We start from the raw sequence: 27,894 nt of genomic DNA, 5'->3' as shown, positions 1-27,894 counted from the left end.
AATGAAGCAAGAAGCAAATGTTAATACCCCACTTGAAGGTCCAAGTTCTAGCTCAGATGTTACCCCAGCAACTTCTACTTTTGCAGTCAAAGACTACCATTATGATCAAACAATTAGTAACTATTAAGGTAACTGTTAAATGAACTATGCCTGTACTCTTAAATCATGTTCATGAACAACATCTAACCAACTCTCAAACTACACTTTTTTGCACTTCGGTAAACAGACTGTATAGTCCTTAAGGGCATAAAACATCTTCAATTACAATGATATTTCCTAAACCAGTTCTTAAAGTATTATCTGAAAAGTCCTGGGGGTTCTCAAGACACTTTCAGGGGGTCCACAGAGTCAAACTATTTCCACAATACTAGGAGGTTATTTACTTCTTATATATATAGTCATTATATAGTTACACAATACTTCTACTCTTATTCTCTCTCAAGTGCACAGTGGAATTTTCCAGTGCTTAGATGTTAGTACCTAATAGGTCTACTATTGTTTTTTAAAAAATGAACAGCTATTCTAATAAATGCTCAGGTTTTTACTGAAGTATAGTTGATATACAATATTATGTTGGTTTCAAGTATACAACATAATTATTCAACAGTTATCTACATTATTAGATGCTCACCCCAACTAGTGCAGTTATTGTCAACATACTAAGATGTTATAGAATTATTGACTATATTCTCTATACTGTATTCTCATCCCTGTGACTAATTTATATTCTGATTGAAATTTTGTGCCTTTTTATCCCTTTCACCTATTTCATGCACTCACTCCAACCCCTCCCCCATGGTAACTACCAGTCACTTCTCAGTGTCTATGGGTCTATTGCTGTTTTGTTCTGTTTTGTTTTAGAATAAATTTGCAGTCTTAATTTCTAGTATGACAAATATAAATATAACTCATATAACACAAGCTTTCTAGGATCCTCAATACTATTTTAAGTGTGTAAAGGGCTCCTGGGACCCAAAAGTTTGAGAACCACTGCTCTAAACAGAATAGGGCAAGACTGCCTGTATGAAGTACCCAATAAATGCTTGCCACCTCTGTAGACATATATTCAAGGGATATTATTTCAGATAATCTCTATACTTGGAATCAGTCAGTAAACATAGTACCTATTAGATACACTACAGTGTACATGCTTATGAACTACCTTCTCTGAAGATCCAAGGCTATTTAAAACCAGAATAGTGATTAAAAAGCTATTTCATAGGACTTGTTTGAGTATATATAGAAAGATATACCTCTACTGTAGGAAGATACATCTTAATGTATATGTAAAATAGTTTTCCAATTACTTTCTTTTTTGGGGGTAAAGTTGTTTTACTTCAGCCATACTAGAAGAAGAAAAGATATAAAACTGAAATATGACTGTAATTTATATGTTCCTTTACATAAAATCAGAAAGCAGCATGTGGCATGTTTTTAAAAATTCATGCCTGGAAAACAGTATGATTCTGTTTCTATATATAAAGTACAATGTTTTGGATAAATAATCACAGATTATAAATATAAAGGCTAGCCAAGCAGGTCTATAGAAACAGACCTTTCCTTTCTTGTTAATATATTTTAGGTCACGTCATAAGCGATAGAGTTCATTTGTAAACGATCATCAAGATAACATGTTCAGGGGAAGATTACTGTCCAGGACCTCAAAGTTCTAAATTAAAGTATGCTAATTTTAGAAGGCAAATACCTTAGTAAAAAATGAGTCTCTTATGGATTAATGCACTCATCTGGATGGCATGTTCTAATCACTTAAGACTGCTAAAAGAAAAGTTCTTTTCAGAAAAGACAACTTCAAGGAACTGAAACAATATCATAGCACCTTTATCAATGGACAAACTCCATTTGATATCTCTGCATAAACACCTAGCTCACTAGAATGCATTTGTCGAAGATCTTACTAAATCATTAGGTACTAGAAACAGACATGTGCATCAAGTACTAATAGAAACCAGCATGAAAGGTTCTAAAAAAATATATACAGCCGAAATCTGTCAAATAATTTTGTTTTCTAAGTAGAATAAAATCTATTATTCAATGACTAGTAAAGCATAAAATAAACCAACAATGTATGTTTTTCAGTAATGAGATGCAAGGTGATACCAATGTGGCAGATTTGCAAACAAATCTGAAGTTCTATATAAATCAAGAGTTGTGTTCAATCTTCTTTATGCCTGTGTATTCTGATCTTGGCACAAATCATTTATTTGATCTTTTGACTGAATTTATTCAGGCTTTGGATGTAATAAATGTACCTGTACCAGCACTAAAATGGTGCTTGACATAATTCTACCTTCTGGGCTGAACATACATAATTGCATACATTAAGCAACTAGTATGTGGCTAACTGAGAAATGGTAACCAGGATGGGTAGGATTGGGAACTAAAACCATGAGGCCATCAACATATATTGTTGATGGGAAGTATGATAACTGTAGCAATACAATCAGTTATTTTATGCTCCTAGTTGTCTAGCCATCATTGAAAAACTCTAAGTATGTTGACTTCCAAAACAGGCAGGAGGTATGTATGAATCCCTGCCTGTGTGAGTTACACGTGGGGCACCATACAAATTAGAGCAGGGCATAGGACAAGGGGTGAGGAGGAGAGCACAGGAAAATACTCTGTAAGATATAATGACAAATGCACTTGATGCAGTAGAGCTGTGGATTACTATATACTGAAGAAAGCAGACCATCTCTTATGGCTAATGGAAATAGGTTGGTTCATTTTGAGCAAACAAGAAACATAAGCAGAGAAACAAATACCAGGCTCTTGATTAGACCTTAGTCATAACAAAATGAAAGTCTTTGAAAAGATCAGGTTTTGATTACAGAAGCATGTAGCATGCACAGAGTTCAGGAAACAGATTATCTTCATGGGAAAAAGATAAGTTGTTTAGATTTTGCCAGGACAGGACTAGAGGCTCTGTCTAAAATTCTAAGAAAATAAAAGTAATATATGCCCCTAGAATGAAAGAGATATAAATTCTCTAGCAAAACACATGATTATCCACACAAAATTCACCTGAAATATGGCTAGGGCTCAAGTTCATCAACAGTCACTTCGGAAATCCAGAACTATAAAAAAGTTATTTCCTCCATCACCAATAGCCTGTTACACTTGTTTTCTTTCAAAATTTCAAGGAACCAACACTTACAACTGTTAGTTATTGTAATGCATTTCTATGATGAGCACAGTGTGTTTATATTGCTCTTCTCTGGTTACAGGTTCACTTCTTAAGGGAGGCCTCGTAATTGTGGAGGTTGGAAACAAGGAATTCTTTGCCTCTTGCCTGTTCCCAGGCAAAGCCCTTCTGTGGTTCTAACCTCTTAAATCCTGCTGTGTGCGAGCACCAGCCATGCTCTGTCTTGGCATTCGAAGAGACGTTCTCAAAGGTGTATGTCTCTGCTCATCCAGGTAAGCAAGGTCCTCCAAGTGGGCAGAACTTGTGGCTGACAAGACAGAAGAGTTTAGTCAGAATTATGTAAATTTAGAAAATTGTCAGTTAGTTTTTATTGCCCAAACTCTGAAAGCAGTGCTTATTCCGGTAGATACATTTACCAAGAGTTTGCTGAACTCAGAGCCCTCAGTGCCTAGAATGTATGCCAAAGAAACACGTAAAAGGCTGTCTTCAGGGCCTTCATCACTACCGACTGCCTGAGCTAATGGAGAGGACTAGCAGTAAGTTGGCAAGCACATTAATGCCTGACAACAAAGATTATTAGTTTCTGCTTCTTTTGTGTCACAAATCTCATTTGTAGAACATGATATAAACATCATTAGTGGAGAAACCTGTTCCAAATTACATTGAGCACTAAGAAAAATATGAAGGTGTATTTTCAACATTTTCCCTTCACAGTAAAGAATGAAACATGAAAACATTCTGAAAACAATTTTCACATGCATGCGTGTGTGTATGTACATACTGTAAAGGTGGGCACCTGGGGCAATGGACAGAGAAATTTCCTAACAGCATTTAGGAAGCTGCCAATGCCCATTAATTCCAAAAAACATTTTGTTGCTCTCTTAAGATAATCAAGAAATAATGGCCTCCCACTGCGTTTATAAATCGTTTAACACCCTAACCCAGCCAAGAGAGAGAAAATGGAAGACGGGGTGGGGGGGTGGGGCAGTGGGTATTGGCACTGCTATATATGGGCTGTTGGGTCTATTCACAATGACCTAAAAAAAAAGGTAAGAAATCAAGAATCAGGAAGTGAAGACAAAAGTCTTTAACAAAAAAGGAAAAAAACCCAAAGCTTCTATAAGAAAATGGTTCCTTAGAGTTTATACATTATTAAATTACACCATTAATTCAATCTGTTGCCAGCTATGCAAATACTGTGCTGGTGGTTAGTTTAGTCATTCAATGATAATTATTTACTGAAAGCTAACCTCTGGGCTAGAGTACCTTTAAAATTCCTTTTACATCTGCATTCTGTGATACTGCTTCATTATCAACATCACATATGTGAAAGGGATTGCTGTTCAGTTATTTTCTGTGGTTCTAACCTCTTAAATCCCGTTATGTGCCAGGCACTGTTCATGGTGCCCTTCCTGGTGTAGTTACCAGTTTACCTCTGGTGACTATTTTGAGTGGATGAAAGGAAACAAACTAAGATCATTCTTTCTTGGTTGCTTAGCTCCAATGAAGTATTGTCTGTGTTCCCAATCAATATAAGACACAAACAACAATAATATAAGGTGGATTATAAATGGGACAAAGGTATTAATGAAAGTCATCTAAGAGCTGAAAAAAAGAAAAGATGGAGAAAACAGAAGAAAGGAAGAGAAAAGAATAGGAGAGAACAAATCCTAGAGATTATATATTCTCCTCATCCTTCAATTACTGCAATTGTCTTAGCAACCTGGGTCTATTGGACACCTAGACAAATGGAACTTTTCCAAATTATAGTTTCTAGATATAGTTTCTATAAGGAAATAAAAATCCTTGAAAGCTAGTCTAGGGAACTTAAATCAAGAAGTCAAATGCCACATTACATATCAGAGAAAGAAGAGTATCAGAGGAATAACAGATAATCTTATTTCTGAATTCTGAAATTAGAACTATCCAGAATAGGTAACTATTTAGTCTTTAAACACACTAGGAACAATGAGTCGTATACCATTCTACTGGCATTCTAATGTGATTCTGTAAATTCTTTCTTATATTTAATAGAGACCCTCCTGCTTTAACCAAAGTCTATTTTCTTTTGTTTGTTTCTTTATCCAGAAAAAGGGAACCCTCAGAGCTCCAGTCTCTACAGAGCCATCCTTGAGCTCAGAAGTACTAGCTTGAGATGAGTAAGGCTCTGCTCACAGAGATCTGAGCTGTAGCTTTCTTTTGTGGGGCCTTTGCTCCAAGTTTCTGTGGTTTAATAATCCCAGTATCTTCTCTTTATCCCACAGGCTCAGAGGTGGTGGCTGCTTCCTGCATCTGCTAAATCCATGATACCTCAATGTTCTCTTTTTACCTTTTCAGTTCTTTAAAACCCAGTTAACAACTCTTTATATATCAAATTTTCTGTTAAAATAACTAGGTGGTTTCTGTTTCCTGGTTAGCTCCTGACTGACATAGCATAGAAAACAACTCAACAGCAATCCCTTCCACATATGTGGTTTGATAATGAAGCAGTATCACGGAACGCAGATATGACAGGAATTTTAAAGGTACTCTAGCCCAGAGGTAAGCAAATCTGGTTTGCTGTCTCTTTTTGTGAATCATGTTTTACTGGAACACAGCCTAGCCTGTTTAAGTATTCAACTACTCAGTTGAGTAGTTGTGGCAGAGGCCATACAGCCTGTAAAGCCTAAAATACTAGCTGGCCTTTTAATAAAAACTTTGTTAGACCCGTCTAACCAAATCCCCTCATTTTTTCAAATTAGGAGACAGTAAGTGACTTGCCTAAAGGGAATTACTCATTTTTGGTAGAGCCAGACTTTGAAACCAGCTATCCTGACTCTCAATCCCCTGAGAGTTATTTGCATTGTATCCTCCTTTGAAAGCTCAAGAGATTTAATTCGTTCTGGAAAGACTTACTCTTCATCACCTATTCATCTTTGTCACTTTCTCTCAACTCTGTTTTTTATGGCTTCAAAGAGCAGTAATCAACTTGGGCAATAAAGGCCTTGCTGATGCAAAGTAAAGGTGCCCTGTATGTCTTAGACTAGTACATCTCCATGGTAACATAGGAAGTCCTAACTCATTTGTTTGTTTTTTTAAAGAAAAAAATACTTATGAGGTACTTTTTAAGCTGATAAAGAGTAATATGAAAAGATCAATGGCAATGAGTATCTTTTATTCACATCAAAACAAAATACAAATGAAACCTTAACAGTTAGTACTTTATATAATTAAAAAGCAAGGTTCTGGAAGGGTTCTTTTACAAAAATGGTCCTATATGTTAACATCTAGAGGTTTGATATAATAAAGAGAATGTATATTTCATTAAAAGTAGGCAGAATGATAAAGAAATTGACAAAATGGGGTGGAGCAAAAAGCTGGAGTAAGAACAAAAAAAGCCTACAGTCTTTCCTTTTTATATTATATCCATCTACTAATCTTTTAAAGATTAAATTTGGGGAGAGCTATACTTAAGAATACAGATATAAATTAAATAACAGTTACATAATCCATTTAAATTTCTTTGTATTAAAAAACTTCTGGCAAGTACTTTCAGCCATACTCTTAGTTTCACATATTCATCTTCTTATACTGCATGAAGAGCTGTTGGCAGTTTTTGTAAAATATTCATGCTTAGTATGAATTTAAGAAGTTTTACTAAACTAATCTTTACCATAGTAACTCCTAGGAAAATAAACATCAATTGTTCTATTGCTTTATTTCACAAAACCAAGAAATGTAGTAAATATTCAATATCAGACAGATGACATTAGAAGATAAATACTGCAATTACTGAGCTCAATGAATAGTTCATTTCTTCACAAATCCAAATACTCAGGCAAAATGAACTAAGGAAAGTGGTGATACTCAGTAAGTGCAATAGCTCTGAAGCCCTGATTCACGCGCAGAAAGATCCGAAATCAGCAAATGGGTAACTATTGCTTTCATTTCATCTGACAGTGCAATTAAATTACGGTTACTGTTACCTGAGTATATTAAAACATGCAATCTTTTCCTTATTGTAGCAATGAATACCTTTTTGTTGACCTCTGAATCTCTCATTATTTTCTTTATTATGTATTTTACTGTCTTTTTTCCTCATTAAATCATTCCTTAGTCCTATTTTCAGTTTCTCTCTGCTTCATCATTTCCAAAATTCTTGTCACTTTCTAATATATTATTTAAAGGCAGATGAGGTAAATCTTGGAAAGATTAGCCAAGAGACCTGAAATTCTGTTAGTTGTGGCCCTTTGTCCTACTAATGTATTGAGTTGTACTCTCCCTCACAGTTACTTGTATCTTTTGCATTTGCAGGTCACTTTCTGAGAAAAAGTCTTTGTCATACTTTGTCAAACATCTACTCTTTGTCAAAATCTGTTCAGTGTACACTTCCTGCTTACCTGATTGATCCCCCCAGTCAGAATTAATTCCTTCTCCTCTTTCACCAACCATGTAACATGTATTGCTAATTAGAACTTGTGTTAAGCTAGTTGTTTACATGTCTGGTTCATCTTTAATAACCCCATCCCTTCAGAGTAAATCAGAGTACCCTGCACATAATGCTCAGTGCAGAAATGAATTCCAGACTACTTCTACTTAGACTTAGAAATTTGTTTGGCTCTATCCTCACCTTCCTCATTGCTCTGCTTAATGCTTGAGAGACATCCCTACGGTAATGTGCCTGACTCCAATGATGTTCATATAATCTTCCTTCAGGTACTGCTGGTCCGTCTCTAACTTTTTTTTCTATAGTACATATCACTTTCTATCTTACTGTATAAATTACTTATCTACTTTGTGTATTTTACTTTCCCTGGCTAGAATATAAGTTCCATGAGGATGGAAATCTTTGTTTTATTGATGACTCTCAAGTGCTTTGAACAGTGTTTGGTATATATGTACACGCTCAATAAATGCTTGTCTACTAACAGTAATTGTATTTAACATACACTTTGTGTTTTGGTTCATTTAGAACAATGAATGAGTAACAAATTAGGTTTGTCTTACAGGATTATGTGAAGCTGAGAGTGAAGTCGGTAAGCTATAGCAACACAACCTTGTGTATCATCATCCCATACTAACATGGTTCCCACCTCATTGTGCTACCCTTACTGATCATCACCCCATACTAACATCGGTGATAGATCTATAGGGACACATGGTTCTCACCTCATTGTGCTACCCTTACTGTGAAACTGTACTGGCAATTTCTTTTGGAGATAATTCCATCAAGTTAAATCAATACTGTAATATCTAATGAACACTTTCCAGATACAAGTATAAAGGATAATTTGGTAAGTTGAAGCAAAATGAATAGGAAAAACAAATCTGTAACAAAAATTTTTACATAAAAAGAAAATGCTTAAAAAAGTAAACCCATAATAAAATCAACGTCATTAAAAAGCCTTGTTTTCAGAGAAGGAAGAGGGAAGTGGACAAAGGGAGCATATATATTTTTTGTGATGTAATCAGACTGGAACAGCTAACTCACTTATAGAACATTTAACTGACATATTTTTCGAAGTTAGAATAATTTGATACACAGGTGGGCAGAAAAAAATTAAGCAGATGACATTTGGTACAAAACATTCCAGAGGCAACTCTATATTGAATTTGGAACCAGTTTGAAATGTTTCTTCTTATATCATTTGCCACTAATACAAACACATTTTAGTAGAACTATTGTCATCCTGGCTGACCTGAACAGGGAACCTGCTTTATGTTTATAACTTAGGGCAAGAAGCTACTCCTCTGTCTTTATATCCTTGATTCATAAAGCCAACATTCTGGCTGATGAAAAGCCTCTCCCACCCTTTTTAAAAATACAATCCTCTTTACAGTTTCTGATTGGATTCATTTAAATTCCCCAGAATTCCTATTTTGCATTTCTGGATTCTTAAGATTCTTTCCTTAGGAAAATGTGCAGCTCCAAACATTAACAAGTAGATGGTGATAGTCTGTGTTTTTAACTGACTTCTGTTGTTCATCTGTTTCCCTGATAGACTCATGTCCCTGAGGACAGCTGATGCAAGCAAATATTGCCTGCTTCCCACATCCTTCCAATTCACTGCCAATCTCATTTTAAGACATCAAGGATGACCATAGACAGCCTACTCTGATAATTTCTGCCATACAACTGCATGTCCGTAAGGATTCTATACTTTTTCTAACACTTATAAATATTTATAAATAAATAAATATAATTTTTATAAATTTTTAATAGTGACTTACATTTTGAAGCAATAAAAGACATAGCTTTTATTTTTTATTTTAGAATTTAAACTAAAGGTGTATAAACATCCAAATTTATATTTAGAAAACTGAGCTACTCCAGGAAAAACCCAAGCCTTAATTGCCAAAACTTGTATTTAATTACTTCACTATTTGAGTTAAAAATTTTTATGTTTTCAGTAAATAGTACTACCTTCACATATGGTATATGGAGCTTTAAACTAGTGTATCTAACTTCCCTTGTTTGAGTTTTATGTCTCTGAAAGTATACACCCAAATCCAGTTAACCAATATAATTATACTGATATTAATCAGACTTCTATTTTAGTAGTTAATAAAAAGTACATGATTGTTTAAAAAAATTTCATTACATACATTTCTTCCATTTATGTTGTGAGTTAAAAGCTCTGACAAATTAAAAAAAAATCACCATGAACATTGGCCTATGTGCTGACTCTTCCCCACAAGTAAAAGTACTATAGAAGCCATGTGTCCTTTCCATTCTAACACCAAGGGTCTTATGGAATAACATGAACAGTTTTATTTTTTAGAGTTTAATTCAGCAGAAGCTTCAAAGATTTTAAAATAATTCCTTGACAATTTCTTGGTCCTGCTAGATGTGGCCCTATAAAGATGCCAAGAAGCTCAGGCAAAAATGGTTTTAATTACCGAAGTGGGGAGAAGCCTGTAACACACCAAGGACAATTTAAACAATTATTCCCGTAAGTTTTTTTAAAAGTAATGCAAATGGTATTTTCACATTATTATTCAACATATTTGATCTCTAAAATAAATAATCACTCATACTGAGATAAAGTTTAAAAAAGAAGGGAAAATTTAAAGCTGAATTTGAACAAGGCCTTTTATTACTGGCATTCATAATTTTTCTCCCCAACTGTTCATATGCTTAGAACAACTTACACATATGATTTACCCCCTACTATTTCAAGCTCACTTCATATTTTAAATCCTCAAATTCCTGTTCACCAAGAAGATTTGAGTATTTGATCTTCCCCCAGTTTGGGGAAGCACTTCTATGTATACATTAGGAAGTAAAGGAAAATATGTACATCTAGAGGTAAAATGAGACGAGTGGAACCTCCTGCACTTAAGAAAATTTATTTATAAAAAAGGATTTAGATATCTAATCAAGCTATCAGAGGTTGTGGTCTTATCAAATACTTAGATACATTATAGAGTTAGTAGGGTAATTCTCTTGTGAAAGTAATTTTATTTCTCTACATTCTGGAAACACTTTCAACCTATAATCTATTAAATTTTGAAATTTGGTTTATACCTCACTTTCCTGCTTCTTTGTGAGGTTTCCATGGTTTCCAGATATAGAAAACAGTCCAACATAAACTATTCCCTGGCCTATCTCTTGCCCTGTAGAAACAATAGGTCTGTTTGTATTACATTCAACACGGACAAGAGATAATTCTCCAATAAAGTATTTGTTCAACACAGTACTACTCTGGCAGTACAAAATCCAGGACAGATCTATCTGGCTTCTGATGGTGCATTTACCCTTTGCCCTTCCTTTGAAGAACCATGATCAGTACTGTTTACAAATGTGAAACACTCTGACAGCCAGTAAGGCCACTGTTAGAGGATACTACTCTGATAGTGAAAAAATAATCAACAATTATCTATAGGCATAACAATTTAGGCTAATTTATCTCCCTGCTCCTTTTTTCAACATGGGGGAGGGACAGGAAGGGAAAAGAAAAGGAGAAAGCATATAAGTACAAGAAATATTTTCCAATACTTGAATTAAAAAGATAAGCTCCAATAACACAGAAATATTACTGTTTTGTAATACCTGATATAAACAGTATACTTTCCTTAAAAAGGTAGAAAAAACTGACACCAAGAGCATGGTCTGTAATATAAAAATTTGATAAACTGATGTCATCAGAAATTTTGTGCTTCATAAAACTGAAAGAACAAAAGAGCAGCAGACTCACAGACTCCAAGAAGGGACTAGTGGTTACCAAAGGGGACGGGGGTAGGGGAGAGGGAGGGAGAAAGGGATTGTGGGGTATTATGATTGGCACACATGGTGTGGGGGGAATCCTGGGTAAGACAGTGTAGCACAGAGAAGACAAGTAGTGACTCTGTGGCGTCTTACTACACTGATGGACAGTGACTGCAGTGGGGTACAGGGAGATTTGATAATACAGGTGAATGTAGTAACCACAATGTTTTTCATGTGAAATCTTCGTAAGAGTGCCTATCAGTGACACCTTAATAAAAAAAAAAATCCTCAAAGGCTTAACCAAAAAAAAAAAAAAATTTGTGCTTTAAATGTATCAATAGGAAAATGCAAAGATAAGCAACAGACTGGAGAAAATATTTTACAAACTCATCTCTGATAAAGATTTGTATCCAGAATATTCAAGAGATCCAATTCTTAGAACTCAGTAAGGCAAACAAACCCAATTAAAAAATGTGTAAAAGGTTTGAATAGGTATTTCACCAAAGAAGATATACAAATCGCTAATAAGCACACAAAACAATCTCAACATCATTAGTCATTAGGAAGATGCAAATTTAAACCATGACTAGATAGCAATTCACACCCACCAGAATAAATACAAGAGATAAAATAGTAACAAATGGTAGAGAGGATGTGGAAAAACAGGAATCCCCATACACTGAGGGTGGGTTTGTAAAATGATGCAGTTACTGTGGAAAACAGTTGGGCAGTTTCTTAAGAAGTTAACAAATTTATCCTATAATCCAGCAATTCCACGCCTCAGTATCTATATAAGAGAAATAAAAATATATGTTCACCCAAAGACTTACACACCAATGTTCATAGCAGCACTATTCACAATACTCCATAATTGAAAAAACTGAATGTCCGCTGACTGGTGAATGGACAGGTAAGATGCAGTATGGCCATACAGTGAAATACTATTTGCAATAAAAAGGAACCTATTTCTGATATATTCTGTGTTATAGATGAACCTCAAAATGTTATGCTAAGTGAAAGAAGCCACACACAAGAGATCACATACAAGTGACTCCACTTACGTGAAATGTCCAGAAAAGTAAGTCTATAGAAAGTAGGTTAGTGGTTGCCTGGGGCTAGAGGTGGGAATGAAATTAACATTAAATAGACATGAGGAATCTTCCTGGGATGACAAAAATATTCTAAAACATTTATGGTGAAGGTTACACAATTTGGTAAATATACTCAAAATTAATTACTGACTTGGGTGAATTACTTGAAATGGGTGAATTTTACAAAATGTAAAATATGGCTCAAAATACTTGTTTTTAAAAAAAGAAAATTCACAAGACTGCTGCCTCAGGACTTCAGGCAACCATTGAACTAAAAAGGGGGCAATTAGAATCATTTCTGGTCAGTATGGGTACAATCCTACCTTTACATTCTCAGTAGGTGGAAAACTTTAATTATCCATTTGTTGAAAAGTTATTAGGTTATTTTTAATCAACAGTAAAAATATTTCTTCAAAGATCTAGTTTGGTTGCCTAGGAGTGCTATTTCTAAACCAAAGACAAGGGAAAACCCTTCTGGAGAGACAGGAGCCTATATATACTTTATATATTTTAGAAATTGAAGTATGATTTACATATATAATGTATATAAATTTTACGTGTAAAGCTCAAAAAATTTTATGTATGTGTACACCCCTGCAACCCTCATTTAGATGAAGACACAGAAGACTCTCTTAATTGACATTTTCACCAAAGGTAAACACTACTTTACTTCTATCACCATAGAATTGCCATAGTTTTGTCTATTTTTCTGATCTTTATATAAATATACTTCATACAGTATGTATTCTCCATGATGTTATCTGTAGCTGCAGTACATTCTTTTTCATTGTGGTATACAATTTCTTTATCTAGTCTACTATTGATGGACATTTGGATGATTTTCAGCTTTTAGGTATTATGAATAAGAACGTTCTATTTGTCTTTGACTAGCACAGGACTTACTTTTGATGGACATTCTATGCAGGAGTGGAATTGCCAGGCTTTAGGTAACATGCATGTATATATATAGCTTTATAGAGCTTTAATAGTTCTTACCAAGCAGCTTTACATGGTAGTAGTACCAATTTATTAATATATTTCCATAAAAAAATGTATGACATTTCCAACTGCAACACACTGTCACTAGCACTTGGCATTGCCATTCCTATTAATTTTGTGGGTTTGGGCATACTGCTATCTCACTGTCAACTGTAAAGGGTATTTTATCCTATTTCTAGGCTAACAAGTCTGATGCTGGAAGACGACATGAGATATCCAGGTCAGAGACGAAAGACAGTTTATTACTCAGAGGAATAGCAGTAGCCAGAGTATCAATACAGTGTATTTATGCCAGTCCTCTCAGCCCCAATTCCCACAGGGCAATACAAAGAGGGCTAAGTGATACCTGCACACGCAGATGGCTGCATTACGACCTACAGATTAGCTGTGACCACAGTTTGCATTTTCTTGGATTCTATATGAATACAATCACGCAGTATGTACTCTTTATTATCGGGCTTCTTTCAGCATAACTATTTTGAGATTTGCACATGTTGCTGCAGTTCACTCATGTTATGTAGCTCACAGTTAATTTCTTTCTATTGCTGCGTCCATTCTAAGGATATGCTAAAATGTGTGTAGTCATTCACCTGTTGATGGGCATCTGGGATGTTCACAATTTCTGACTATTACAAATAAAGCTGCTATGATCATTTGTGTACATCTTTGTAAGAATATTATGTTTTCACTTACCTTGTATAAATCCTACTGATTTTTTATCTTACATGTCTCTTACATATATTATAATCATATACAGGTAATGTAGCGTATATTATACATTATACATATAATATGAATATTAATATATATATTTTAGAAAGTCATAAGTAATATAAACCTTTGAGGAGAGATAGTAGGCAGGGAGAGAAAGGTGGCTTTTCCTTTTCCTTTATATCATTTGTTTGAATCTGAATTTTCAGTTGTTTTATATAATTATGTAATATATATGAACCTTTAATTTCTAGAATCTTAGCAGGAACCACTGGGCAAGGACATATGGCTCATTTTTTGTTTTCTTTTCTTCTTTGTATCTCTGTATTTTGAAAGTCTAATAAATGCAAAATTTTAAGACAAAAAAGAGGAAAATCTTTCAAGCCACTCTCTCAACTATACTGATAGAGCCTTCAACCTGGCAATTCATTCCCTATAATTTTGCACAATATCAGAAGTTTTTAAACTGTTGAACTCCCAGATTTCCTTCTTTGGTCATTCCTATATGGATGGACATATATAGTAATTTTCTAAACTCCAAATTTAATACTATGACTCCTATTTATACTCCTCATACTCAATAAAATAAACCTAAACCTATTGTCTGAGTACCTTAGGGCCTTGGTTTCACCTCCCAAAACCATTTTCTACCACACCTTCCATGTACCCAAGATTTTAATCATGCCAAGATACCAGCAATGTGCCAATCTCTTTAACTTCTTGGTGCCTCCGTCCTCTTTTTTCTGTTAGTTCTTCTTGTGAATTCTTATTCATTCTTCTCTATGATGTCTTCTATTCCTCTCTACTCTCTCCCTTTGCACTTAGATTCTTCCTCCTGTGCTTGTATGGTACTTTATGAATTACTATATTATAGCATTTATCACATTTTAGCTGAGTATTTTACAAAACAACAATGGATGTCAATCAGAATTCTAACTTGTAATCCTCCATAAAATTCTTATCTTACTATTTGCTTCAGTTACTGTTCCAGTGGATATACAAAAACTTACTGAAGTACAACTGTAGCAGCCATAATTATATTGATGTCTATAAGTAGTAAAGTTCCTAAAAGGCAATTAGAAAAAATACACCATAAGGGGTAGTTTAAAAGCCTGATAAACTCACAAATTGGATTACGATTCCCTAATTAGACCAATTTGGCTAATTAGTACTGGACAACTCTTTGTAAACCATAAGGTTAAATTTACATAAGTTAAAATAATGAATCTCTATAGACATTGATGCTCAAGAAGGGCAAAGTATTTTATAATCTCTTCAGCAAACTAAAAAGAGGACAATAGAAGCTCATACCTTCTATCTCCCTTAAGTGCTCAGGGCTCTTTTCAAATAACAGAGCCAGAATTTTCTTAGAAATGATCGTGACTTAGTTAGGAAGTAAACTGGAATGTGCCATTAATATAATAGCTATATTTCCCCATTTTTATATAACCAGGATTTAAATCTTCTCTTCTGGAAAGACTGAATTTGCCTAGTACTTTCTTATAAGTTATAGCATTCTAGAATTCTAATATGACATGGCCAGGGATTAAGATATTTACAAGAGCCTAGGAGAGAAAAATTTGTCACAATATAAAAGTGAATAATCTTGAAAAATTAATACCAAAATCTGTGGTTACTCATCTTTCAGATGAGCTATTCTCCCCATAATCACCTCTGATGACAGATGCTGATGGTTTCCCAGAGGACAGAACAGATAAAATAATTTAGAAAAGGTCCGTTAGGGAAATGGGAAAAGCAAGAAGCATCATACTATCACCTGTGTAATATAAATAATTACATCTGGGAAATATGAGTTCTTGACTACAATAATATATTATTATCTTTCGCCAGTGAGACAAACCTGTTCAGGCATTCATCAAACAACTAAGAAAGACAAATGTAGCTTTGATTTTATAGTATGGACAAAGTCCAGATGATGATGCATTTTGAAAATGCCCGACTATTCTGCCTAAGATCCTGGTCTGAATTATTACATAGCAGCTTAGCTGTATAAAAAGTATCCCTTGATATCAATTCTGAACAGCTGCTAAAGAATAATGTCTTCATATTCCAGCCACCTAACCTTCCATATCATTCCTTTATGACAGAGACTGCTAGTAGTGTTTGAATTATTCTTCAGCAATGTGGGCACCTGGTGGTTCTTCTATGATAATATATCAGAGTATTGTGAAAATATTGAGCTCCCGAGATAGGAAGTTGAAGTCTTGCCTGCCTGTCACTCCATTGAACTATGGATGATAATTTCTGATAATACAAATTCTACTGAAATATGCTTTAATCTTATAATGTTTTTTAAAACTAGAGTTTTTTAAAACAAAAACCTCAAATTGAAATCCTTCAAAGACTTCTGATGTGAGAAAAAAGGCTTAACACTTTATAGGTTCTATTTCTGATTTTATGTGTGTTTTAATATGTTTTGGGAACAGAACAATCACTTGAGGAACATGAACAACACTCAAAAGTTTTTGTATTAACCAAACACAAAATAGCTTAGTCAAAGGAAATGAATGGCAAATTTAAATACTGTTAGAGCAGAATTTATTTTTATTTCAATATACATGCCAGTAAAATGGTCATTAAAAAAAATAAAACAAACCTTACCTGCTACTGAATTTGGCCGTGGCATAAGATACAGAGGAATAGACTGTACCGACTGTGATAAAACTGTTTCTAAATTCCTCTCTGGGATCTTGTTCAGACTATAGGTGGAAGCTGTCATGTTTTCATCTACTCGATATAAACAAGAATCCATGCTGGATTTTTGAGACTGCCAAGGTTTTAGGTTTCCTCCGGATCCCAACTCTTTACTGCTTTCTCCACCATATTTTGTGCGTTCCATGTTTTCAGAATAGCTTGTCAATGTAGCTGAAGAAAAGAGCAAAACAAATTAAAAAAACAAACTCAGAAATTAATTTTTACTACTACCCAAATCTGTGACTACATAATGAGAGTATCAGTAACATTATTAGGTATTCATATATTTTGTTTGATGAACTGTCTATTCAAGTCTTTTGCACACTTTAAAATAGGTTTGTCTTCTATGATATTTTAAAACTAATAATAATTTTTATCTGGATATTCACTACTCTTGTTGATAAAGACTAAATTTTTAATGCCAGATAACAGACTTCGGTCAACTGTCCTGAGAAAGATTTATTTTAGAACTATGTACTTTTTTCCAATAATTGGGACCATGGATTTTGACACCATACAGACCAAAACTTGAATCTCAATTTTGCCTCTCAACTATCTATGTGAGCTGAGGCCATTATTTCTGAATCTCAGTTTTCTATGAAAGATTATTATACTATTAAGTAATATAGTTTTTCTTACAGCTAAACTGTGCCAGCCCTGTACTTATTTCTGGGGATGCCTGGAAGTCTGGTACTAACTCTTAGCCAAAACAAGGTCAACTGGAATAAATAATGATTTATAATTTGCTGTTTGAAGTTTGAAACTCCCTTAGCAGCACCCAGGACTAGTTTTTTATTGATAGCTGACACCTGGAAAACTTTGCTTGGCTATGTAACCAGACGGGCATAAAAATCTTCACTGTAGACTCTTGAGCTCCTCTGAAACCAAGATTCCTTGTACAAATCTTGGTGGTTTATACTCTGGGGACAGAGCACATCCTATTTGATTAATAAAGGACCTATATCTGGAAGTGTCTGGGTTCTCTGTGCTTGCCTTTTTTCTAGCTTTACTAAAAGCATTATGTAAGCATTCTCTGTTCGGTCTTATCTATCCTATCAGTATCGGGTCCTGTGAAATCTTCAAAAGTAACTTCTTACAGGATCAGTATAAGGATTAAATGATGGTGTCTGGTCCATAGTGTATACTCAATAAATGGTGGTTATTATTATTATATTAGTTAGGTCAATTATGCAAGAGAAACACTGTTCTTGTTCATTTTAATGGGCAGTATCCATATTTCTTTAACAAACATGCTATGTTATCACTACCCAAAATTTACTTAGTGCTAAGTGATTAGAGACATGGGAAGGACGACAGAGTCACTAGCACAATATCTGGAAAAAGTTATGAAAAAAATCTGCATGTTTCTGAAAACAGGTTGGAGAAAACACACAAAAAACTCAAATTACCTAATGTTCAATTTATGACTCAGAGGGGTGACTTTCTAAATGTAACAATTTGGAACTAACAAAGAACACAAAACATCCTACTGGACATATATTACTAAAGGAACAAGGTGCTTTGATTAGGAGCTTCTGATTTTGCTTTTTAGTTAATAATGTGAAACATTAGGGAAATATAATCACTGAATGATGAGCACAGTCACAGACACTTCATCTTTGTAGGTGATCTACATCTTAAGTGATCTAAGGGTATATATATAGGCTATAAGGCCAAATTTGGTAATAAAATCAGTACCTAAAAAAAAAATTCTGAGATTTGATTAAAAGAGGAAATTCAAGAATTATACCTTTCTGAAATGAACTGTGATCTCTAGATAAGCAAAAGGCAGAAACAAGGCTTCATGTTTAAATTCGTTTTGATGTATAACCATAGGGACCATTATTAAAACTTAACATGAAAAAGGCCTAGGATAGAAAAATGACCTATATCTCTCAGAGGTTACTATTATCAAGATTTTTGCTTAAAGCTATATATATAGCTGAAAGGAGGTTTATATGTAGTTATAATTTAAGTTAGTGGTATCTAACTAAGTACACATATATGACCTTTACATTAATAAAGGTATACCAATAAAATAACAAGAGTCACAAATATAAATTACCTTGCAAATATTTGACAATTGTGTTGGTGATACTTCACCATGTATTTAAGCAAGGTTGTGACTTTGAGGAGAGGAAATCTATGACTCGAACAGGGAATATTTTCTGTGGGAGAAATTAAATCACATCTGGGTGACCAGACCATGTGGAATCAAATAAATCACTTATTTAAAACCTTTTAGAACCCTAGAGAGGAACTTTTTACATTTAGAAAATTTAAATATTTAGGAAGCTTGCATTATTTAGTATTCTAATTCTCCTAACTAGGATTCTGCATATTTTGGCATGCTCTAAACAGTGATACAGTCAGGCACATGAATGGCTACAATTCTGACAGTTGTAATTGAAAAATGTAATGCGTCAAAAGGGATCACACTGAAATGGAAAATACATAAAGGAATTTAAAATAGAAAACTTAAATAAATACATTTAATAACTTCTGTACTTTTTGCTGATGGGGCAGGATTTACATATGGAGCATTAATAAACAATAGACCATCTTAGAACTTTTTGTTTGAAATAATGTAAGCAATATGCAACTTGGGAAAAACAGATGTTTCTATAATCAGAAGGGAAAATACTTAAACAAAGCATATTTAACAGTTAAGGTAAGCCGGCCTTGAGAATCCAAAGTAATAACAATATCATTGACTATTGTTACTTTATGCCATAAACAATTCTCTTCCGATACAAACTGCATTTAAAAAAATAAAAACTAAAGGGAAGTCATTTTTCAAGATAAACTCCTCACACATAATTTGATAACTATTCTATATCAAAGTAATTTTATGACCAGATATTATTCTCTTCCTCTCATAATTTTACAAGGAAATCTGTTTTAGTATTAATATGCATTGAAGAATGGAAGTTCATCATTTTTGGAATTAGATCTGTTATCCATGAAGACACTTATTTTTACAAAGAACATCGTTTTGGAAATTTGTCAGGAAAAAGAGGAACACTGCTTACTGTAAGTCAAAGCAGGATCCCATTTTTAATTTTTGTAACATATGAACATTTACTCTGAACATTCACTGATATGTTAAGCTTCCCTTTTGAAAGTAACTACTGGTAAACAGATTTTATCCGATCTGTCAGCACCATCCCTTCTGTTTGGATGAACGCATTCCTAAAGCTATTTTTTATGTATGGAAATATACATGATATGCAGTTATTGACACACTAATAATATCAACAGAAGAATTCAGGAACTGAGGCATGGCTAGTTATTATAAAAGTGATTTTGCCAAAATTAATCATAAAAAGAATTTAAAAGAACAAAATTAGTAAGTGGAGAATTCTAACCCCTACTATTTATTCAAATCTAAAGAAGTTCTATCTTGTACCCAATGGTCACTCTAAGCACTGCCAAAAAAGTAATTCAAAGAGCCAGGTCAGTCCTTTATCCTATTCCACCTTGAGCTTTCCTTCTTTTTATAAATATTTACTAAGCACATACTATGCTACCACACACCAGTCACTGGAATAGGTGCTACAGACACAGATGTGTATAGCACAGTTTCTGCTAGCGAGAAATTAACAGTCCAATGGTGGAAAGCACTTTCAAAAAGTAATTAAAATACCATGTGTTTAATGCAATGATACACTGATACACATGTATTCCTGGGAACATGGAGTAATAATATACATACTGCATAGGAGATAGAGCAGAGAACTGAAGAGAGGTGATGGTAGTTAACAGTGAGAGACTATTTAAGCTGAATCTTAAAAAATATGTAGGAGTTAGTCAAATGTAGGAGAAGCAGAATGATAATTATGAGCAAAAGCATAGGGATGAAAACACTGGAATATGTAAGGTAACGATAAAATCTAATGATTCTAGAACAATATATGCAAGGCTAGAAGTAGTGGAAGAGAAGGCTGGAGAAATTGGTGTGGTCAGATCAGTGGGGCCTGGGCTTTATCTTACAGCTAAATGGGAACCAAAAGAGATATGACCAGATTTGATTTTCAGGTAGTCTGTTTCATCTTACAAGTAACAGAACGAAAGGAGTAATTTATTTTTTAGTTTTAATTCACTTTGGTGGCTTATGAAAAACAGACTTAAAGCACAGGCAAGAAGCTGAGGGAACAGTTAAATTTGTATTACTCTAAGATAATGAGGCCCACCAAGGCCATGCTAAAAAAGGTGAAAATTAAATACAGGATGAGAAATATAGGCAGAGGGAAGTGGCAAGGACTCATTTTGGCTTTCAAGGGATTTCAAAGAATCTATAGATTGCTTTGAGAAATATAATCATTTTAACAATATTACACCTTCCAAACTATGAATGCCTCCAATCTATGAACAATACTAAACCTTCCAATCTATCCATTTATTTAAGTCTTTTAAAATTTCTTCAGCAATGTTTTGTAGTGTTTAATGTACAATTATTTTGCATCCTTGGCTATATTTCTATAATTATTTTTTATTTTGGTATCATTAATGAACAACAACATGAGCAACAGTGTGGCTACTAGATTACCCCCATTATCAAGTCCCCACCACATACCCTATTACAGTCACTGTCCATCAGCATAGTAAGATGCAATAGATTTACTACCTGTCTTCTCTGTGCTATACTACCTTCCCCGTGCCCCCAACCCCTACCTTATATGTGCTAATCATAATGTCCCTTATTCCCCTTCTCCCTCCCTTCCCACTGACCCGCCCCAGTCCATTTCCCTTTGGTAACTGTTAGTCCATTCTTGGGTTCTGTGAGTCTGCTACTGTTTTGTTCCCTCAGTTTTTGCTTTGTTCCTATACTCCACATATGAGTGAAATCATTTGGTACTTGTCTTTCTCTGCCTGACTTATTTCACTGAGCATAATACCCTCTAGCTCCATCCATGTTGTTGCAAATGGTAGGATTTGTTTTCTTCTTATGGCTGAACAATACTCCATTGTATATATGTACCACCTCTTCTTTATCCATTCATCTACTGATGGACACTTAGGTTGCTTCCATTTCTTGGCTATTGTAAATAATGCTGCAATAAACGTAGGGGTGCATATGTCTTTTTGAAACTGGGCTCCTGCATTCATAGGGTAAATTCCTAGGAGTAGAATTCCTGGATCAATTGGTATTTCTATTTTAATTTTTTTGAGGAACCTTCATACTGCTTTCGACAATGGTTGAACTATTTTACATTCCCACCAGCAGTGCAGGACAGTTCCCCTTTCTTCACATCCTCACGAGCATTTGTTGTTCCTAGTGTTCTATGCTGGCCATCCTAACTGGTGAGAGGTAATATCTCATTGTGGTTTTAATTTGCATTTCCCTGATAATTAGTGATGTGGAGCATCTTTTCATGTGCCTGCTGCCATTTGAATTTCTTTTTTGGAGACCTGTCTCATATCCTCTGCCCATTTTTTAATTGGTTTATTTGTTTTTTGAGTGTTGAGGCATGTGAGTTCTTCATATATTTTGGATGTTAACCCCTTGTCAGATGTGTCATTTACAAATATATTCTCCCATACTGTAGGATGCCTTTTTGTTCTATTGATGGTGTTCTTTGCTGTACAGAAGCTTTTTAGCATGATGTAGTCCCATTTGTTCATTTTTTATTTTGTTTCCCTTGCGTGAGGAGATGCATTCAGGAAAAAGTTGCTCATGTTTATATTTAAGAGATTTTTGCCTATGTTTTCTTCTAAGAGTTTTATGGTTTCATGACTTACATTCAGGTCTTTGATCCATTTTGAGTTTACTTTTGTATATGGAGTTAGTTAATAATCCAGTTTCATTCTCTTGCATGTAGCTGGCCAGTTTTGCCAACACCAGCTGTTGTATATTGTATATCCATGGCTCCTTTACTGTATATTAATTGACTAGATATGCTTGGGGTTCATATCTGGGCTCTCTATTCTGTTCCATTGCTCTGTGGGTCTCTTCTTATGCCAGTACCAAATTGTCTTTATTTCTGTGGCTTTGTAGCAGAGCTTGAAGTTGGCGAGCATAATACACCCCACTTTATTCTTCCTTCTCAGGATTGCTTTGGCTATTCAGGGTCTTTTGTGGTTCCATATGAATTTTAGAACTATTTTCAATAGTTTGTTGAAGAATGCTGTTGGTATTTTGATAGGGATTGCATTGAATCTGTGGATTGCTTTAGGCAGGATGGCCTCTTTGACAATATTAATTCTTCCTATCCATGAGCATGGGATGTGTTTCCATTTATTGGTATCTTCTTTAATTTCTCTCATGAGTGTCTTGTAGTTTACAAAGTATAGATCTTTCACTTCCTTGGTTAGGTTTATTCCTAGGTATCTTATTCTTTTTGATGCAATTGTGAATGGAATTGTTTTCCTGATTTCTCTTTGTGCTAGTTCATTATTAGTGTATAGAAATGCAATAGATGTCTGTGTATTAATTTTGTATCCTGCAACTTTGCTGAATTCAGATATTCGATCTAGTAGTTTTGGAGTGGATTCTTTAGGGGTTTTTATGTACAATATCAAGTCATCTACAAACAGTAACAGTTTAACTTCTTCTTTACCAATCTGGATGCCTTTTATTTCTTTGTGCTGTCTGATTGCCATGGCGAAGACATCCAGAACTGTCTTGAATAAAAGTGGGGAGAGTGGGTATCCTTGTCTTGTTCCTGATCTTTAAGTAAAGGCTTTCAGCTTCTCGCTGTTAAGTATGATGTGCTGGCTGGGGATTTGTCATATATGGCCTTTATTATGTTGAGGTACTTGCCCTCTATTCCCATTTTGTTGAGAGTTTTTATCATGAATGGATGTTGAATTTTGTCAAATGCTTTTTCAGCATCTATGGAGATGATCATGTGGTTTTTGTCCTTCTTTTTGTTGATGTGGGGGATGATGTTGATGGATTTTCCAATGTTGTATCATCCTTGCATCCCTGGAATAAATCCTACTTGATCAGGATGGATGATATTTTTTATGTACTTTTGAATTTAGTTTGCTAATATTTTGTTGCGTACTTTTGCATCTATGTTCATCAGGCATATTGGTCTTTAATTTTCTTTTTTTGTGGTGTCTTTGCCTGGTTTTGGTATTAGAGTGATGCTGACCTTGTAGAATGAGTTTGGAAGTATTCCCTCCTCTTCTACTTTTTGGAAAACTTTAAGGTAGATGGCTATTAGGTCTTCAGTAAATGTTTGATAAAATTCAGCAATGAAACCATCTGGTACAGGTGTTTTGTTCTTAGGTAGTTTTTTGATTACCAATACAATTTTGTTGCTGGTAATTGGTCTATTCAGATTTTCTGTTTTTTCTAGGTCAACCTTGGAAGGTTGTATTTTTCTAGAAAGTTGTCCATTTCTTTTAGGTTATCCAGTTTGTTAGCATTTAATTTTTCATAGTATTCTCTCATAATTCTTTGTATTTCTGTGGTGTCCGTTGTGATTTTTCCTTTCTCATTTCTGATTTGGTTTATGTGTGTAGACTCTCTTTTTTTCTGATTAAGTCTGGCTAGGGGTTTGTCTATTTTGTTTATTTTCTCAAAGAACCAGCCCCTGCTTTCATTGATCTTTCTATTGTTTTATTCTTCTCAATTTTATTTATTTCTGCTCTAATCTTTATTATGTCTCTCCTTCTACTGACTTCTACCTCATTTGGTCTTCTTTTTCTAGTTTCATTAATTGTGAGTTTAGACTGTTCATTTGGGATTGATCTTCTTTCCTGATGTAGGCCTGTACTGCAATATACTTCCATCTTAGCATGGCCTTTCGCTGCGTCCCACAGATTTTACGGTGTTGAATTATTGTTGTCATTTGTCTCCATATATTGCGTGATCTCTGTTTTTATTTGGTCATTGATCCATTGGTTATTTAGGAGCATGTTGTTAAACTTCCATGTGTTTGTGGCCATTTTTATTTTCTTTGCATAATTTATTTCTAGTTTCCTACCTTTGTGGTCTGAGAAGGCTGGTTGGTACAATTTGAATCTTTTTTAATTTACTGAGGCTTTTTTTGTGGTCTAGTATATGATCTAGTCTTGAAAATATTCCATGTGCACTTGAGAAGAATGTGTATCCTGCTGCTTTTGGGTGGAGAGTTCTGTAGATGTCTGTAAGGTCCATCTGTTCTAATGTGTTTTTCAATGCCTCTGTCTCCTTACTTATTTTCTGTCTGTTTGATCTTTCCACTGGAATGAATGGTGTGTTGAAGTCTCCTAAAATGAATGCATTGCATTCTATTTCCCCCTTTAATTCTGTTAGTATTTGTTTCACATATGTAGGTGATCCTGTGTTGGATGCATAGATATTTATAATAGTTATATCCTCTTGTTGGACTGACCCCTTTATCATTATGTAATGTCCTTCTTTGTCTCTTGTTACTTTCTTTGCTTTGAAGTCTATTTTGTCTGATACAAGTACTGTAACTCCTGCTTTTCTCTCCCTATTAGTTGCATGAAATATCTTTTTCCATCCCTTTACTTTCAGTCTGTGTATGTCTTTGGGTTTGAAGTGAGTCCCTTGTAGGCAGCATATAGAGGGGTCTTATATTTTTATCCATTCGGTGATTCTATTATGTCTATTGATTGGTGCATTCAGACCGTTTACACTTAGGGTGATTATCAATAGTTATGTACTTATTGCCATTGCAGGCTTTAGATTCGTCGTCACCAAAGGTTCAAGGGTAATTCCCTTACTATCTAAGAGTCTGATTTAACTCACCGTGTATGCTATTACAAACACAACCTAAAGGTTCTTTTTTTTTTTCCCTCCTTTTTCTTCCTCCTCCATTCTTTATATATTAGGTATCATATTCTTTATTCTTTGTCTATCCCTTGATTCACTTTGGGGGTAGTTGATATGATTTTACATCTGCTTAGTAATTAATTGTTTTACTTTGCTCTGGTTTTATTTCCCCTGGTGACAACTGTTTGGTCTTAGCAATACTTCTATCTATAGAAGTCCCACCAAAATGCACTGTAGAGGTGGTTTGTGGGAGGTAAATTCTCTCAGCTTTTGCTTATCTGTAAACTGTTTAATCCCTCCTTCACCTTGCTGAGTACAGTATTCTTGGTTCAAGGACCCTCTGTTTCATTGCATTAAATATATCATGCTACTGCCTTCTGGTCTGTAAGGTTTCTGTTGAGAAGTCTGATGATAGCCTGATGGGTTTTCTTTTGTATGGGATTTTTTTTCTCTTTCTAGATGCTTTTAAAAGTCTGTCCTTATCCTTGTTCATTGTCATTTCTTAAAATAATTAATTAATTAATTTTTATTTTTTTTCATTGCCATTTTAATTATTATATGTCTTGGTGCTGTCTTCCTTCGGTCCCTTGTGTTGGGATATCTGGGCACCTCCATGGCCTGAGAAAATATCTCCTTCCCCAAGGTTGGGGAAGTTTCCAGCAATAATCTCCTTAAGGACTTTTTGTATCCCTTTTTCTCTCTCTTCTTCTTCTGGTACCCCTCTAATGCGAATATTGTTCTGGTTGAATTGGTCACACAATTCTCTCAATATTCTTTCTTTCTTAAGAGATCCTTTTTTCTCTATGCCTCAGGTTGTTTGTATTCCTCTTCTCTAATTTCCATTTACCATCTCTTCTACTACATCTAATCTGCTTTTAAATTCTCTATTCTTTGTATGTTTCATTTGAGATACAGAATTTCTTAATGATTGAATTTCTGTCCTAAATTTGTCCGAGTTCTTGAATATTTTTCTGTACCTCCATAGGCATGTTAATGATTTTTATTTTGAACGCTCTTTCAGGGAGATTAGTTAGTTCAGTTTAATTTGGCCCTTTTTCTGGTGTTTGCGAGATTTTTGTTTGAAGCAGTTTCCTTTGACATTTCATATTTGTATGTGGCACCCTCTAGTGCCCAGAAGCTCTAGTCTCTGGAGCTGCTCAGTCCCTGGAGTGATGTCAGGGATCACAGGGGAGCAGCGCTGGTGCCTGGAGGGAGGAAAGAGCTGTTACCTGCTTCCCGGCTGCACTGCCTGTCTCCACTGTCACAACCAGTGGGCCAGGACACAGGTGTAAGCCTCTGTGCTTTGTGCCTGTAGCTGCAGTACTCAGGGCTTCCCTCTGGCTGTCCTGATGCCAAGGTAGGGACTGCCAGTTTGTGAGCTGTACAGGCATGCCAGGAGGAAGGTGCAGCAGGCTCCATATCATGGTGAGGGGCCTCTGAGCTGCTTAGCCAGCCAGGGGGATGGAGCACCTGAAGCTCCTGAAAGTTCCCAACCTGCTGGGCACAGTGTGCCCAGACAACCTTGTCCACCTATCCCTTCTCCCGCGCAACAAGTTCCATGCAAGCCTTGCCCCTTCAGCAGCCCTCTCGCTGCTATGAAGCCTCTCAGACCACTGGCCTTTCCTTTGTCCCAGAGCAGACAGATGTAGATCCCTGCCCTCCACAAATGGCTGGAATCTCAGTCTCCCCAAGTATTCTGCCTGTTTTAGCTTTCCAATACCACTAATCTCCAGAGCACCATGCAATGAAGGTTTGTGCTCCCATAGCAGATCTCCAGGGCTGGGTGTTCAGCAGTCCTAGGCTTCCACCCACCCACTCCCTGCTCTGATTCTCTTCCTCTTGTCAGTGAGCTGGGGTGGGGGAAGGGCTTGGGTCCCTCCGGATCAAGGCTTTGGTACGTTACCCTGTTTCATGAGGTCTGCTCTGTTCTCCAGGTGTATGCAGTCTGGTTCAGCCTTTTTTCCTGTTGCTCTTTTAGGATTAGTTGTATTAACTATATTTTCATAATATATGTGGTTTTGGGAGGAGTTCTCAGTCTCACCTCTCACGCTGCCATCTTGAATCCTGCTACATTTATTTCTAAGTATTTTTTTGTGGTTTTGATGCTACTGTAATAGAATTGTTTTCTTAAGTTTCTTTTTGGATTGTTCACTGTTAGGGAACTGAAATGCAACCAGTTCTGTGTGACTTTGTATCCTGCGAGTTTGCTGTAAAAATATTTTTATTTTTTTGTAAATGTAAAAACATTAATATTTATTTAAAATGTATCAATTCACATGTTGACATATACTCACTT

The 27,894-nt window shown here is 35.1% G+C and overlaps 1 protein-coding gene across 11 annotated transcripts in view; it reads right to left on the bottom strand.

Moving 5' to 3' along the window:
* The window catches only part of TANC2 (tetratricopeptide repeat, ankyrin repeat and coiled-coil containing 2), a 374,308-nt gene that overhangs the window by 102,960 nt on the left and 243,454 nt on the right, over positions 1-27,894 (bottom strand). For all 11 annotated transcript variants that reach the window (XM_036997193.2, XM_073235742.1, XM_073235743.1 and 8 more), the window contains 2 exons: positions 16,775-17,038; positions 3,345-3,470 (listed from right to left, as the gene is read on the bottom strand). In XM_036997193.2, coding sequence (XP_036853088.1) covers positions 3,345-3,470; positions 16,775-17,038 — 390 coding nt within the window. The remainder of the gene's footprint in view (positions 1-3,344; positions 3,471-16,774; positions 17,039-27,894) is intronic.

Source organism: Manis javanica, chromosome 4 (genome assembly GCF_040802235.1).
Source record: "Manis javanica isolate MJ-LG chromosome 4, MJ_LKY, whole genome shotgun sequence".
Lineage (NCBI taxonomy): Eukaryota > Metazoa > Chordata > Mammalia > Pholidota > Manidae > Manis > Manis javanica.
The sequence above is the reverse complement of the archived record's forward strand: the minus strand, read 5'-3'. Positions and strand labels throughout refer to the sequence as shown.